Here is a 17,764-nt window from a genome sequence, read left to right as displayed (position 1 = left end):
ATAGATCATATGTGCCTATTTATATATTATATATAGTTAAATTGTTTCAAAGATTTCAATATTCCTTCATGTATTTCCAGCAAGGAATTCTTAAAGGATATGGTCCAACAGCTAAATTCCAGAAGTAAATCAGAACAGATAACACAAACTATAAAATGCTCCATATTCATTAGTATTATGGTCAGTTTCATTAGTACGACAGTGTAGTGGTTATCTACTGGATTAAGAGCCCAGAAGTCAAATTGAAATTCCACCGTTGTAGATTGTGAAACTGAATTCAATAAATATGATAAATTTGGGCTAGCACCAGTGGTAATAAAAGGACCATAAAAACTACTGAATTGTAATTAAAAACCCACTAGCCCACTAATGACCTGCAGAGAAGGGAATAGTTTCATGCCTATCTGGTTTGGCCTATGACTAGTCTACACTATTTGGTTGACTCTTTATGTAATCTCCTTCAAAGAACATTAGCAGGAATATACAAGACACTAAATGGCACAGTTTAAGATTAATCCAAAATGCTTCTTCAAGGTATCAGATGATAATAGCACAATGGGCATATGCTAAAAATGGTGAAAGGAAAACGTAGGACAGATGCAAGAAGAATTTTCTTCATGCAAAGAGTGATCGACATTTGGAGTAGCTTTCTAGACAATGTAGTGCAGCTATAGATTGGTTAATTTAACGTCAGTTGTGGGCAAACTCCTAGAAATCTTAATTTGAGATAAAATTATTGAGCATTTAGAAATACTTAAGTTAATCAAGGACAGACAGCATGGGTTTGTTGTGTTTCTAAAAGTATAGTGTATTCAGACAAACTTAAGAGTTTATTAAAGTAGTGACTGATCAAATTAGGTAAAGGGAATGCAGGAGATGTAGTCTATATAGATTTTAAGGTTGCAATCAATAAGGTCTCACAAGGGGCATGTTAGAAACATTCAGGCATATGGGGCTCGAATTTAGCAGGCCTGCGGGTTCCCAGCGGGTGGTCCTCCGGGAGCGTGGAAAACGCGGACGGCGAATCGTGTGCGTCCCCCACGCGATCGCGGGATAATTGACCTGATTAAGCCCTGCTTCCGGGTTCTCCGCTCCCCAGCTGCGTGCCGGCCGGCTGCGCATGCGCAGTACCGTCGACGCGATGTAGGAGCTCCACTTAAAGGGGCAGTCTCCCAAAGCCCCTCCTGCTGCAATCAAGAGGTTTGAGACGATGGCTCAGCAAAGGGGAAAGGCTGCGCCCCGTTTTTCAGACCTGGCACTGCAGCTGATGCTGGAGGGCGTGAGGAGGAGGAGGGAAACGCTCTTCCCAGAAGATGGACGCAAGTTCCCTGCCGCCGCCACAAGGAAGGCATGGGCAGAGGTGGCGGCGGAGGTGAGCAGCAGGGGCAACACCCCAAGGACTTGGGAGCAGTGCCGCAAGCGCTTCAATGACCTGACTAGGTCTGGCAAGGTGAGTACACCAACGCACCCTCCCACATCCCGTCCCCACCATCACGCCAAACAGATCACAACCCCTCCTGCACAGCCACCACTGCGCTCCATCAGCAATCCTCACAGCCACTCATTCACCATCCTCGCCGTGCACGCAAGTACCCACCATCCCTGACCCCACCCGAACACTACCACACACCCCAATCCCCATGCAATGGGATGGGCACGTGGCCCACGCATCCTCCCATCCATCCGCGCCACGCTCAACCCAACCACACCGATGCGTCTCACGATGCAATACGCACCCACTCACACATCTGTGTTTTGCCTTCACAGGAGAAGAGAAGCAAGAACGATCGGGAAAGGGCACGCACCGGAGGCGGGCCGCCGCAAGTGGTGGAGCTCACAGACGTCGAGGTGGAGGCGCTCGACCTCGCCCGCACGCGACATTGCCTGTCGGTGGCTGATGGCGAGAGTGTCGCTGCCGAAACGGCCGGTAAGGGAAAGCTGACACTCAACACCCATGATCGCGAGTTACCGTATCATCACCTGCCATCAGGCGCACTGTCAAGTTGGTCCACATGCCTCAAAGTGCCCTCTGTTCTCTTGCAGGTCCGTCTGTGTGTGAAGCGATCGAGGAGGGCGATTCCTCAGAGGACATGCCGGTCTCTGAGGGTGCATCGTCACATCAGAGCCAACCATCCACCAGCGCAGAGACACGCACCTCGGTGGGTCCCCCTCGCCAACTAGTTGGGGTAGCACTTGGTGAGTCACCGCGCACGAGTGAGCATGAGCAGACCCTGGTGGCAGGGGCAGCCGCGGAGGGTCCGCGACGGAGGGAGCACTCATCTCCAGGCTCTGCTCAGCCGGACCCAGATGCTGAACCCAGGGGGCCACCAGTGAAAAGGAGAGTCGTCGAGGGGCACCAGCTAATTGCTGAGGTACTGGGAGAGGTGCTGCGCGCATTGTCCACAATAGCGCAGGCGATGGAGGAGTCCAACTCCTGCATGTGGGCATTGGTGGCGCAGGCACAGGAGGGTACCGGCGACACAGTGTCGCGGGTAGGTGCGGGACTGTCTGCGGTGGAGGACAGGCTGGCCTCCCTCGAGCGTCACGCACAGCTCCAGATTGAGTCCATGCAGGCCCTGACAACGTCTGTACGGATTCAGGGTGAGCAACATTCCGCCGCCATCAACAGGCTGACGGATACACTAGGGGTGGCCTTGCAAGGCCTCACACATGCCATCCAAACTGCCGTCCAGCAGGGTGGAAGGGGTGATGTGAACCGAGGCCAAGAGAGGGATGATGGTGACCGGGGACATGGAAGCGGGGACGCTTCTCAAGGCGCCCCCACGTCCCACCCGTCGCCCACCTCTCAACCAGTACCCGCAATGGTGCCTCCTCTCCAGGTGGCCGAGTCTGCCCCTGCCCCGGTGCAGGAGGAGCAGTCTGTGGAGGTGCCGTCACGGGCACCGAAACCCAGGGGCCGTCCGCCAAAAGCATCTACCCGGTCAAGGCAAGAACACGAGCAACCTGCCACTACCTCTGCTGGAGCCACAGGGGTAGCACCACGTAGGGGTTCCCGGAAAAGAATTGCAAAGGCCTTATAATCACAAAGGGAATACACCAGGGTGTTTATTAAGTTGCACATTTTTTTTAATATAATGTCACATTGGAGATATTAAATACTCTATTCTCACCACTCCTGCCACCTCTCGTCCATTCTTCCGCGGCTTGTGCAATAGGTGCGTTCCGTGGAGGCCATCATGACGGCGAACACCTGCTGCCACGCATTGGGCACACTGCTGTGGGTGCAGGATTACTGGCAGCACTCTTCAGTGGAGGGGGCTGGTATGGCCGCTCGCATGTGCAGGTGAGGAGATGAGAGCGCCTCGCACTGTCTGACTCTAGGAGAACCGTTGACGTATGAGTGTCTCCCTGGCCCGGCGACCATCCCGGTGAGTCGTGGTTCGGTGCATGGGTCGTCCACTATCCTCTGGCGCCTCCTCCTCCTCCGCCTCCTCCTCCTCCGCCTCCTCCTCCTCCGCCTCCTCCTCCTCCGCCTACTCCTCCTCCGCCTACTCCTCCTCCGCCTACTCCTCCTCCGCCTACTCCTCCTCCGCCTTCCTCAATGTGGGTGGCGGGTGTGGATGGGGCCTCCTCCAGCGGCACCCCTCTCTGTTGGGCCATGTTGTGCAGGGCACAGCAGACAACTATGATTCGTCCCACTCTGAATGGTGTGTATTGCAGCGCTCCCCCAGAACGATCAAGGCACCTGAAGCGCATCTTGAGAAGCCCTATGGTCTGCTCAATTGTAGACCTGGTAGCAGTGTGGCTGTCATTGTACCGACGCTCCGGCTCGGTGATGGGGTTCCTCAGAGGTGTCATGAGCCACGTGTGTAGAAGATACCCCTTGTCGCCGAGGAGCCAGCCGTTGCCGGCGTTGGGTGCCTGCAGGATGGGTGGGACGGCGGACTCCCTGAGGACGAAGGCATCGTGGCAGCTGCCGGGGTATCTGGCGCACACGTGTAGGAATCTCTGGCGGTGGTCACAGATGAGCTGGGCGTTCATGGAGTGATACCCCTTCCTGTTGATGAACAGCCCTGGCTCATGCGGAGGTGCCCGTATTGCGATGTGGGTGCAGTCGATTACACCCTGCACCAGTGGGAAGCCGGCCATGGCATGGAATCCAACCGCCCTCTCCATCTGGCTGCGCTCGTCCATGGCGAAGTTGATGTAGTGCGAGGCCCTGCGGAACAACCCATCGGTGACCTGCCTTATGCACTTGTGTGCAGAGGACTGACAGACCCCGGTGATGTCCCCGGTGGCACCCTGGAAGGAACCGGATGCGAAGAAGTTGAGGGCAGTGGTGACTTTGACGGCGACAGGTAGGAAGATGCTGCTTGGTCCATCAGGGAGCAGCTCGTCGTTAAGGAGGCTGCAGATGTCGGCGACTACCTGGCGATTGACTCTGAGCCTCCGTATGCACTGCTCCTCGGAGAGGTCCATGAAGCTGAGCCTCGCTCTGTACACCCTGTGCGGAGGGTAGTGCCTCCTGCGACGCATCTCTCTCTGCGGTTGCCCTCCCTCCTGCTGTGCAGGTGGGTGTGCCGCAGCACCGTGTTGGGGGGCCCCACGTCTCCGAGGCGGACGGTGTGGACTGCGAGGCTGCTGGGGCTGGTCATCCTGTTCGTCCTCCGACGATGTCAACGCACCACCCATCTGGCAGGTGTTGGTCTGAGGGGTTGTGCAGGGTAGGTGGGTGGGTCCTCGGACTGGGGCTGCGGTTTCGTGTCGGTCTGTCCTCTGGCTTGGCGGGGGGTGGTGGAGGGCAGGGGTTGCCCAATGTGACGCGGTGGCCTCCTGCGTGGGTGAGGGCTCTCCCCCGTGGAGCACACCTTGGCACCTGCCACAGGCTGCTGGCTGCAACACGCCTGGTTGAGGAGGGACTGTTTCCCCCAGTGTGGGAAACTCACTGCCTTGAACCTAAAATCCCACACTTCCTCTTTTGACAGCTGCTTCAGCTCATTAACTGACCACAACGAGCAAGGTAAGTACTCTCAAGTGGAACCCCGCTGGCTTTAATTGCCTGCGGGATTCCCACCAGCGGGGCTTGCGCGCGCAGCCCCGCACGTCAGCGCGGTACCCGGAAGTGGCCGGGATTTCGTCGCGATCCGGTCACGTGACCGGATATCGGGATTTTCGGGGCCGCCCCGCTGGGAACCCGCCGGAAACACGATCCCAAAATCAAGCCCATGATATAAGAAGAAATATAACAACTTGAATAGAAAGTTAGTTGAAGAACACAAGAGTTAAATAAATGGGTGTTGCTTGGATTGAAGGAGGGTTGGAAGTGATGGACCTCAAGGGGTCAAAATATACTGATGATACAAAAGTAGGGAATTTGGCAAACAGCAAACAGTAAAAGATTTCAGGAAGAACAGGTTAGTGGAAAAAGCAGAAAAGCAGCAGATGCAATTTAATGTGGATAAATATGAGTGTCACTTTTGACTTTTTAAAAAAAAACAGAAGGGATTTGGAAAAGGTGTTACTTTTAATATTTTTCTAAAAGTATAGTGTATTCAGACAACTTGAAAATGGGCTCTGAGACAAAAGGCAGTTAAGATGCTAATTGTAACTACTTTGATGTTATTTCTCAATGGACTGTAGATAATGAGCAATTTGTTAGCTTGTCTCCGTAATCAACTAACACCTCACATCCATTGTGAGGGAGAGTACTGGTTCTGAGCACTCAGCAGGGAGATTGGACAGGCCTTCCTTTTCTAGCTGTGATCAGCAGTCAAGGAGGTTTTTGAAACAGGATGCTGTGCAGGGAGTCAGGCTTTTGAAGAGAAAACTGCAAAGCAGTGAGGCCCAGCAAAAGGCTCCAAGAAAGACACAATGAAGGAGTAGTTATGAAACTGGTTTAAGTCAAGGAAGATGACCCACTGATGTAGAGACGTGCAGCATGTTCATTAGTTTTTTTAAGTTATTGCACCAAGACAGGTTGAACCGAATGAACTAAGTAAATCTGATTATAACTGTCGCTCTATATGCTCACCCGCTGTGAAATAAAGCAGCTTATCGATTCATATCAGGCCTCGTTTCACCAAGTGTTTGATCTGTCTGCCTTGATCAAATACAGAACAATCCAGTTCAGGACACAAGGGAGTACTATTGTTACTATACTCCCGGGCTACACTATTGTATAAGTAGATGTAGGGCAGTGTTAGTCATTCCCAAGGCATTGCCTATGATTTAAAAAAAACAAACCTGAGTGCATAAATAGTGCCATTACAGATTTTAAAAAACTGTTCCCTCCTCATACCAAAGTTACATAGTTAAGTTAATTTGTTCATGCAACATGCTGTTGTTGCATAAACAATCCCTTGAATATAGTTCGTTACATCTGATTTCCCACCAGATAAAGTTCAGAAGTTCATGCTTTACTTTCATGTTTTCATACAGAAAAAAAAGCAGTTACCCACGTTATTCTGGTTTTCACTGCTGTTAGTACTCATACGAACATACGAATTAAGAGCAGGAGCAGGCCACTCGAGCCTGCTGTGTCATTTGATAAGATTATGGCCGATCTGATTGTGACCTCAACCCTACTTTCCTGTCTACCTACTATAACCTTTCACTCCCTTATTAAGCAGGAATCAATCTATCTATTTCAGCCTTAAAAATATTCAATGACCCTGCCTCCACCGCTCTCTGGGGAAGGGAGTTCCACAGACTCACGACCCTCAGAGAAAAAAATTTCTCCTCATCTCCGTCTTAAATGGGAGACCCCTTATTTTTAAACTATGGCCCCTAGTTCTGGTCTCTCCCACAGGGGAAACGTCCCCTCAGGATCATATATGTTTCAATAAGATCACCTCTCATTCTTCTAAACTCCAGTGTTCACAGGCTCAACTTGTCCAACCTTTCCTCATAAGATAACCTCCTCATCCCAGGATTCAGTCGAGTGAACCTTCTCTGAACCGCCTCCAAAGCAATTAAGTCCTTTCTTAAATAAGGAGACCAAAACTGCACAAAGTATTCTATATGTGGTCTCACCAATGCCCTGTAAAACTGTAGCAAAACATCTCTACTTTCATATTCCAATCCCCTTGCAATAAATGACAACATTCCATTTGCCTTCCTAATCACTTGCTGTACCTGCATACTAACTTTTTGTGAATCATGTATAAAAAGTACACCCAGATCCTTCTGTACCTCAGAGTTCTGCAATCTCTCTCCATTTAAATAATATACTGCTTTTCCATTCCTCCTGCCAAAGTGGACAAGTTCACATTTTCCCACATTATACTCCATCTGCCAATTTTTTGCCCACTCACTTAACCTATCTATATCCCTTTGCAGACTCAGTCATGCAGGCATTTTCTATGACTGGGACTTAGAGGACCTTACAAAAACAGCAAGCCCTGGCATGCTTGTTGAATAACCAATCTTCTAGTCCAGTACCACAATCACTAGGCTACTTTATCCAATACCAGGATAATGTCATGGATGAAACTTGCTTATTATTCCTTACAATATTTATAATATGAATGTATTTTAATAGTAATTTCACTAATGAGGAAGAAAGTTCTGACCTTTGTCTTAAGATGGATGAGGTTTCCATCTTTCCACATTTCAGTTTCGAGTGTTTGTCCTGGAATGACTGGCTTTGCAAAACGAACCTGTATAAAAAGGAAATTACTGTATAACTGCAATTGTTCCACCATTGCCACTATCGCATATACCCTACATCACCATTTTTAAAAATTATGACCGAATGATTTCAATTAAGTGCAGCAAGTTCTCTAATAACCACTAACTTCCTTGCATGTGTATAACACATGCCAAAAAAGCTCAGTGAATTAAAATGTATACAACAAAGATTTAGCACTAAATTATTGATTATGCAGAAAAATATATAGATACGCTATCAGGTTTATGTGCAAAGACCAGCGGCTTTTTCTATTATACACAATGATGATGCACAACTCATTCAACATACACCGCAGTATTAGTAATTAAGCACAATTGTACAAAAGCAGTGCTTTTTTTGTAAACATGAAATCTGAATGCAAGTTATTCTGAATTATCGACCACTGAAGCCCCAATTTTAACTCAAGGCGGCAGTCACGCGGGCTGAGGCCGAGGCAGGAGGAAAAACATTCCGCCCATGACAGTGTAAGGTGCCATCAGGCTGGCCTGAATTTTAACCCACAAACAAAAGTGTTCTAATCCCACAGTGCTATCCATTCCCTCTGTATAATTAAATAAACGTAACAAATAAAAATTATATCCAAGAGCTAAATGCACAGCCAATCTAGTGTTCAGTGGATAACAGAATATAAATGAAATATACTGTCTTATACCTTGATGGCTTTGAATTTTGTCACATCATTATTTGCATACTGCTTCAAGACATGCCGTGCAGCAAATCCCATGGAACACAATCCATGCAGAATAGGCTTTTTGAACCCTTTACAGGAGAAAGAGAAAAGTTATTTTAAATTGTTTTTAGTCAATCTGTAAACTTTTCATAAATCTAACTTTAGGGTATTATATATTATCTGTCTGTTGATCCTGTAGATCTCCAGGTACAGCACCAGCTTCAGTTTCTGGCTGGTTACTGTTCTTCTTCATTCTGATAAATGTCAACTTCAAGGAGGTCTTTCTCTACAGTGCTTTGCCAGTTTATTCTCGGCCTTCCACGTCACATATACATTGTGATTTCCGCAAATTTACCTTATTGGAATGTTATATGGTAGCTTTTGTGGGAGCCGAAGATGTATTTTGAAACTGTCCCAAATTTTACATGTATGGTCTTCTTTTTAAAATCAGTTTCTATCAAACCTGAAGCAAATAAGGTTAAGAAAAACAAAAACAAAAACAAAAATCGACAAAACAGGATATTCTAAGGATGAAATACTGACACCAAACAGCAACTCTGAAAGCAATTAATGCAAAATCTTTTTGTCTAAACATGGTATCTCAATGATTAATGTTATGACACTGTATCATTAAGCTTTATCACTTATCAGGTTCTAAATCCTGTGCCATAATTTTAAATCAATAGCTATATAATTCCAATGTTGTAGAATATTAAATGCAGCAAGTGCTTAGCGATCACTTAAGAAATACAGTTTGACTCAGAACACACAAATATAGGCAAAACACATTTTAAAATGTTCTGATGAAAGGTTCAATGCCTGGAACATTAACTTTTCTTCCTTTTATCCCCACAGATGTTGTCTGACCTGCTGAGTGTTTCCAGCATTTTTCTGTTTTTGTTTTACATTTTAAAATAAAGTTTGGAGTAAAAGAACATTACCAGTACAAATAGGCCTATCTATAAATCTCAGAAAAGCAAACGACAGCTTCAAAAAAAATGTGCAGCTGAAAAAAAGCTCTGAATAAAGGCCTAGGACTATAGCCCATCCTATTTCTGCAACCTCGTCCAGCCCTACAACCCTCCGAGAACTTACTTTCCTCTAATTCTGGTGACTTCCTTTGCCCCACCATTGGCAGACGTGCCTTCAGCTGTCTAGGCCCCAAGCTCTGGAATTCCCTCCCAAAACCTCCCTCTCTCCTCCTTTAAGACGTTCCTTGTCTTTGACCAAGCCTTTGGCCACCTGTCCTAATGTCTCCTTCTTTGGCTCAGTGTCAATTTATTTTTGTCTGATTACACCCCTGTGAAGTGCCTTGGGACGTTATATGAATGCAAGTTGTTATTCAGATCACATTTTGCAACTGATACAATCAACTTTCATTCTGTGTTAACATCTTGAATGAGAATCAGATCAAAATGTATTTACTGTACAGCACCACACTCAATGAGGGCTAATGACAGTGATTCAATCAATTCAATTTTCTGTCAAAGAAAGGTTATTTATTCAGTTCTATTTCAATAAATCTTTACTTTTTAGCAAATAATTTCCATTTCATGTATAAGCTAAGTTAGGGTTTGAAAGCTATACAACAGTGTACCAAAAAGTGGTGATGGACAGCAACAGTTCTAAATTAACTTGATCTATGAGTATTGATATAATCAGTTTCTATGAAATGCAATCCCGAGGCAAATCTGATTCAACTCACGAATACCTGATGAACTCAATCCAACAATCAGCTTTAATTTGTGGTACATTTAAGAAAATGCTAGCAAGGTGACAGATCAAACATTTTCAAATTCTAATTTATTACGGCTAAGTGTTGGTGTACATATTTGCTCTTTTTTTAGTGCTCACTCATTACCAAAATGTCAAGTTCACCATATGATTCTAAATGCAGTGCAAATCAAAATGATCAATTCCAATTGATCAAATGTCACCTCATTTCCAACAAAATTACTGTTCTACCCTATGCAAAACCAAGAGTTTAATCACTTTCTGTATACTTAATAGAATTCAGCTTCTTCACAAAAAAAGTGACAAAAATCCATTCCTATTTTCAGCTCTATATGGAAAATGATCCACATGAAAAAATCCTGACTGACCCTTTAACGTACTGTTCAATAAATCACGAACGAAGAGGATATACCTAACATTAATGTTGCACTGCATGAAGGGAATTCAACTTTTGTACAGCATAATTTGTTGAATAATTTCAGTAGTGAATAGTACAATATAACATGTACCTACATCAGATGTTATTTATTACAGAATCTTTGAAACAGCTATCCAATTAGTCCCACTCCCCTGGTCCTTCCCTATAGCCCTGCAAATTTTTCCCCTTATTAGTCTCAGTTGTACTAACTAATCAACTATTATATATCCTAAATTTACATGCTTCTTAAAACCCATCACAAAACTTCAGTTAACAATTTACCAATAACAGGCAAAATATGAAATTGAATCAACTTAATTTGGATAAAATCATACTGTTTACTAAAGGTGCTATAAATTATATTACAACTTGAACAATTAAAAAATATAAGACAGTATTTAGTGTTTTCATATACTCACCATCACAAAGAGAGCCAACTTCCACTGAAGTAACATCATCTGTCTCCACCCCTGCCGCAGCCCACCTGCCACAGAAACCCTCATCCATGTCTGTGGCTCCTCCAGACTCAACCATTCGATGCTCTCCTGGTTGGCCTCCCATCCTTCACTCTCTGTAAACGTGAGCTCATCCAAAACTCTGCTTTCCCTATCCTATCCTGCACCAAGTCTCGCGCTTGCTGATCTACATTTGCTCCGAGTCCATCAATGCCTCAACTTTAAATGTCTCAACTTTAAATGTCTCATCCCATGTTCATATCCGTTCGTGGCCTTGCCCACCATAACCACCACCAACTTGCATTTATATAGCATTTAACATAGTAAAACGTCCCAAGGCACTTCACAGGCGCGATTATCAAACAAAATTTGACAGTAATTTTAGTAATGATAGAGCAGTAATTTCCCAGTAATGCATTGAAGCATCAGCCAAGATCATGTGCTCAAATCCGTAGTGGGGCCTGAACAGTATGATGTTTAGGCTGGTGGATGAGGTGCAGATCAAGCAGACTGCTTTGTCCTGGATGGTGTTGAGCTGCTTAAATGTTGTTGCAGCTGCAACCATCAAGCAAATGGAGAGTAATCAATCACACTCCTGACATGTTCCTTGTAGGTGATGTAAAGACTTTGGGGAAAGTCTGGAGGTGAGCCACTCGCTGCAGAATACTCAACACCTCTGACCTGCACTAGTACCCACAGAATGTGTGTGGCTGGTCTAGTTCAGTTTTTTTAAATTTGTTCATGGGACGTGGGCGTCGCTGGCAAGGCCGGCATTTATTGCCCATCTCTAATTGCCCTTGAGAAGGTGGTGCCTTCTTGAACTGCTGCAGTCCGAGTGGTGAAGGTTCTCCTACAGTGCTGTTCGGTAGGGAATTCTAGGATTTTGATGCAGCGACGAAGGAACAGCGATATATTTCCAAGTCGGGATGGTGTGTGACTTGGAGGGGAATGTGAAGGTGGTGTTGTTCCTACGTGCCTGTTGCCCTGGTCCTTCTAGGTGGTACAGGTCACGGGTTTGGGAGGTGCTGTCGAAGAAGCTTTGGCAAGTTGCTGCAGTACATCCTGTAGACGGTACACACTGCAGTCACGGTGTGCTGGTGGTGAAGGGAGTGAATAATCAGGGTGGTGGATGGGGTGCCAATCAAGCGGGCTGCTTGGTCACTGAAGGTGTCGAGCTGCACTCATCCAGGCAAGTGGACAGTATTCCATCAAACCCCTGACTTGTGCCTTGTAGATGGTGGAAAGGCTTTGGGGAGTCAGGAGGTGAGTCACTCGCCACAAAATACCCAGCCTCTGACCTGCTCTTCTAGCCACAGTATTTATGTGGCGGGTCCAGTTAAGTTTCTGGTCAATGACGACACCCAGCATATTGATGGTGGGGGAATCGGTGATGGTAATACCGTTGAATGTCAAGGGAAGGTGGTTAGTCTCTCTCTTGTTGGAGATAGTCATTGCCTGGCACTTGTCTGGCGCGAATGTTATTTGCCACTTATCAGCCCAAGCGTGGATGTTGTCCAGGTCATGCTGCATGCGGGCTCCGACTGCTTCATTATTTGAGGGGTTGCGAATGGAACTGAACACTGTGCAATCATCAGCGAACATCCCCATTTCTGACCTTATGATGGAGGGAAGGTCATTGATGAAGCAGCTGAAGATAGTTGGGCCTGGGACACTGCCCTGAGGAACTCCTGCAGCAATGTCCTGGGGCTGAGATGATTGGCCTCCAACAACCACTACCATCTTCCTTTGTGCGAGGTATGACTCCAGCCACTGGAGAGTTTTCCCCCTGATTCCCATTGACTTCAATTTTACTAGGGCTCCTTGGTGCCACACTGTCAAATGCTGCCTTGATGTCAATTGCAGTTACTCTCACCTCAACTCTGGAATTCAGCTCTTTTGTCCATGTTTGGACCAAGGCTATAATGGGAAAGATTCAGAACAGATCTAGCAGCTCAAAACTGGGCATCCATGGAACAGAGTGGTCCTGGTGGAACCCAAACTGAGCATCGGTGAGCAAGTCATTGGTGAGTAAGTGCCGCTTGATCGTCGACGACACCTTCCATCACTTTGCCAATAATTTGAGGAGTAGATCGATGGGGCAGTAATTTGCCGGATTGGATTTGTCCTGCTTTTTGTGGACAGGACATACCTTGGCAATTTTCCACATTGTCGAGTAGATGCTAGTGTTGCAGCTGTACTGGAACAGTTTGGCTAGAGGCGTGGCTAGTTCTGGAGCACAAGCCTTCAGCACTACAGCCGGGATGTTGTCGGGGCCCATAGCCTTTGCTGTATCCAGTGCACTCAGCCGTTTCTTGATATCACGTGGAGTGAATCGAATTGACTGAAGACTGGTTTCTGTGATGATGATATCCGGAGGATCATCCACTTGGCACTTCTGGCTGAAGATGGTTCCAACGCTTCAGCCTTGTCTTTTGCACTCACGGTGCTGGACTCTGCAATCATTGAGGATAGGGATGTTCACAGAGCCCCCTCCTCCCGTTAGTTGTTTAATTGTCCATCACCATTAACGACTGGATGTGACAGGACTGCAGAGCTTTGATCTGATCCGTTAGTTGTGGAATTGCTTAGCTCTGTCTATAGCATGTTGCTTCCGCTGTTTAGCATGCATGTAGTCCTGTGTTGTAGATTCACCAGGTTGGCACCTCATTTTTTGGTACCCCTGGAGTACAGTTCTGCTGCTGCTGATGGCCCACAGCGCCTCAAGGATGCCCAGTTTTGAGCTGCTGGATCTGTTCTGAATCTATCCCATTCAGCACGGTGGTAGTGCCACACATGTTGGATGGTGTCCTCATTGCGGAGATGGGAATGCATCTCCTCAAGGATTGTGCGGTGGTCACTCCTACCAATACTGTCGTGGGCAGATGCATTTGCGATAGGTAGATTGGTGAGGACGAGATCAAGTAGGTTTTTCCCATGTGTTGGTTCGCTCACCAACTGCCACAGGCCCAGTCTGGCAGCTATGTCCTTCAGGATTCGTCCAGCTCGGTCAGTAGTGGTGCTACCGAGCCACTCTTGGTGATGGACATTGAAGTCCCCCACCCAGATTACATTCTGTGCCCTTGCTGCCCTCACTGCTTCCTCCAAGTGGTGCTCAACATGGAGGAGGACTGGTTCATCAGCTGAGGGAGGGCGGTAGGTGGTAATCAGCAGGAGGTTTCCTTGCCCATGTTTGACCTGATGCCATGAGATTTTATTGGGTCCAGAATCAATGTTGAGGACTCCCAGGGCCACTCCTTCCTGACTGTATATCACTGTACCGCCTCCTCTGGTGGGTCTATCCTGCCGGTGGGACAGGACATACCCAGGGATGGTGATGGAACTATTTGGGACGTTGGCTGAAAGGTATGAAACCTTGAGTTTGGCTATGTCAGGCTGTTGCTTGACTAGTCTGTGGGACATCTCTCCCAATTTTGGCACAAGTCCCCAGATATTCGTGAGGAGGACTTTGCAGGATCGACTGGGCTTGCTTTGGCTTTGTCGTGTCCAGTGCCTAGTGGTCCGATGCGGGATGGTCCGTCCGGTTTTATTCTTATTTTCTGTAGCGAGATTGTATAACTGAGTGGCTTGCTAGGCCATTTCAGAGGGCAATTAAGAATCAACCACATTGCTGTGGGTCTGGAGTCACATATAGGCCAGACCAGGTAAAGTCAGCAGGTTTCCTTCCCTAAAAGGACATTAGTGAACCAGATGGGTTTTTATGACAATTGGGTAGTTTCATGGCCACCATTACTGATACTATTTTTTCTTTATTCCAGATCCCCCCCGTGACGGGATTTGAACTCATGACTCCAGATTATACGTCCAGGCCTCTGGATTACTAGTCCAGTAACTTTACCACTATGCTACCAAACTCATTTTTACCCATACCTGGTCAATGGTGATCCCCAGGATGTTTATGTTGGGGACTTCGTGATGGTAATGTCACTAAATGTCAAGGAGAAAAGGTTAGGCTCTCTCTTGTTGGAGATGATCATTGGCTGACACTTGAATGGTACGAATGTTACTTGCCACTCATCAGCCCAAGCCTGAACATCAACCACATCCTGCTGCAGTACCCGAGAAAGAGCTGAACACTGCAATCAGCGAACAGTCCCACTTCTGATCTTGTGATGGAGGGAAGGTCATTGATGAAGCAGCTGAAGATAGGCCTACGACGTTGCCCTGAGAGACTCCTGCAGCAACGACCTTGGGCTGAGCTGACTGGCCTCCAACCACAACCAGCTTCCTTTGTGCCAGGTGTTACTCTAGCCACTGGAGTTTTTTTCCCCTTCATCGCCTTTAACTTCAGTTTTACCAGGGCTCCTCAAATGCTGCCTTGATATTAAGGGCAGTCGCTCTCACCTCACCTCTGGAATTCAGCTGTTGTTTCCATGTCTGGAGCAGAATGGTTCTGGCAAAACCTAAACTGAGCATCGGTGAGCAGGTTGCAATGGAGTAACTGCTCCTTCACAGCACTGTTGATGATTCCATCTATCACTTTGCTGATGATTGGGAATAGGCTGATAGGGTGGTAATTAGCCAGGTTGGATTTGTTCTGCTTTTTGTGGACAGGAGATATCTGGGCACTCTTCCACATTTACTAGAACAGCTCGGCTAGGGCGCTGCTAGTTCTAGACCACAGATCTTCAGCACAACAGCTGGTATATTACCGAGGCCCATAATCTTTGCTCTGTCCAATGCACTCAGCTGTTTTTTGATGTCACATAGAGTGAATTGAGGAGACTAAAGACCGATATCTGTGATGGTATGGACCTCAGGAGAAAGCAGAGAAGGATCAACACTCCTGGTGAAGATTGTTGCAAATGCTTCAGCCTTATCTCTGGCACTCTGGGCTCCGCCATCATTGATGGGGATGTTCACGGAGCTTCCTCCTCCCATTAGTTGCTTAATTGTCCACCACCATTCACAACAGGATATGGCAGTACTAGAGAGCTTTGACCTGATCCATTAGTTGTGGGATCACTTAGCTATGTCTATAGCATGCTACTTTTGCTGTTTAGCATGCATGTAATCCGGTGCTGCAGCTTCACCAGGTTAACACTTATTTTTAAGTACGGCTGGTGTTGCTCCCAGCACGCTGTTCTAAAACTCCTCATTGAACCAGGATTGGTCATCTGGCTTGATGGAGGAGTGAGGGATATGCCAGGCCATGACGTTACAGATTGCGGTGGTATACAGTTCTGCTGTTGCCAATGGACCACAGCGCCACATGGATGTCCAGTTTTGAGCTGCTAGATCGGTTCTTAATCTATGCCACTTAGCATGGTCATAGTGCCACGCAACATGATGCAGGATGGCCTCAGTGTGAAAACAGGACTTTGTCTTCACAAGGACTGTGCAGTGGTCAGTCCTACCAAGGCTGCTGCCAACTGAGCCAAGTTGACATGCAGCCAACCGTTATGACCTTCTGCAACTCAAGTCTTTCAATTTTTAACACGAGAAAGCTTTAACCACCTTGTTTTTTTAATTACAGATTGCTATAACCGTAACTGTGATTTTCTGTAACTAACTGTGCTAATAGGAACTTAACATGAGTAACCCATCTAGTTAAGACTAAATAAGTTTCCCTAATTTTCTGATTCAGCCTTCCTTTTTTGTATTTACCAATTACCTAATATTCAAATAGTTCAAGGAATTTACCTTGAATCTTCTGCTTCATCAGTTATGAGTAGCCAGAAGTACCCATTTCATCTTGTAGATTCACACGTTGTTATAGGCAATCCTGATGCCTTCATCGAGTTCAGTACGAGAATCCATGTTGGCAGAATGAGCTACGGTACAGGTCAAAACTGCTGGTTCTCAGCAGAAATCCCTGCATTTTTTTGGTGCAAGTACAAGACATATAGGGGTGAATTTCCTCACCCCAAGTGGATGGCCAGCAGAACGCTAGTCCCAGCAGGAGACCCAGGCCTCATTCATATAGGTATGGCAGGCTGCAGCCAGGGATCAGGCAGCCCACCAGCTCTGAGCCGGAAGGTAGATAAATCAGTTCCGGGGGTGGGTGGAGAGGAGAAAAGAGAGCCAATATGTACATAGGACCCCGATTTGCATTTTAAATTGGCCTTGCACCCGACTTATTAGGCTACTCCGTCCAACCAGCGGTATGCCTGGGGGAACACTGCCGTGGCCACAGCAACGGGCGGGTAAGCCATTGCCCTCCATTTTCGGGGTACTACCACCCTATTTCCACCAGGCGGAAGGTCTGAAAAGTCACTCCATAGTTCTTACGAAGTTGACGGGAAAGTGCTTTCGATATTAACTATCACCCCTATAAATACGGTAAAAAACATTTATATTTTCATTTATATTTTCTCCTATCCAAAAAATAGAATCCCAGGTTTTAGCAGTAAGAAAACAGTTTGCTACAGAGCAATCACCTCTGTGACTCACCTCCTGACTCCCCAAAGCCTTTCCATCATCTACAAGGCAAAAGTCAGGAGTGTGATGGAATACTCTCCACTTGCTTGGATGAGTGTAGCTCCAACAACACTCAAGAAGCTCGACACCATCCAGGACAAAGCAGCCCGCTTGATTGGCACCCCATCCACCACCCTAAACATTCACTCCCTTCACCACCGGCGCACTGTGGCTGCAGTGTGCACCATCCACAGGATGCACTGCAGCAACTCGCCAAGGCTTCTTCGACAGCACCTCCCAAACCCGCGACCTCTACCACCTAGAAGGACAAGAGCAGCAGGCACATGGGAACACCACCACCTGCACGTTCCCCTCCAAGTCACACACCATCCCGACATGGAAATATATTGCCGTTCCTTCATCGTTGCTGGGTCAAAATCCTGGAACTCCCTTCCTAA

The 17,764-nt window shown here is 46.9% G+C and overlaps 1 protein-coding gene across 2 annotated transcripts in view; it reads right to left on the bottom strand.

The window, feature by feature from the left end:
• Positions 1-17,764, bottom strand: part of hsd17b4 (hydroxysteroid (17-beta) dehydrogenase 4) — a 116,729-nt gene that overhangs the window by 23,437 nt on the left and 75,528 nt on the right. For both annotated transcript variants that reach the window (XR_010962688.1, XM_067983011.1), the window contains exons 19-20: positions 8,304-8,410; positions 7,533-7,619 (exon numbers count right to left, since the gene is read on the bottom strand). Coding sequence is in view for 1 of the 2 variants with exons in the window: in XM_067983011.1 (XP_067839112.1) it covers positions 7,533-7,619; positions 8,304-8,410 (194 nt within the window). In the remaining variant the exon portion in view is untranslated. The remainder of the gene's footprint in view (positions 1-7,532; positions 7,620-8,303; positions 8,411-17,764) is intronic.

Source organism: Heptranchias perlo, chromosome 4 (genome assembly GCF_035084215.1).
Source record: "Heptranchias perlo isolate sHepPer1 chromosome 4, sHepPer1.hap1, whole genome shotgun sequence".
Classification (NCBI taxonomy): domain Eukaryota; kingdom Metazoa; phylum Chordata; class Chondrichthyes; order Hexanchiformes; family Hexanchidae; genus Heptranchias; species Heptranchias perlo.
This window is presented reverse-complemented; position numbering and strand designations above follow the sequence as displayed.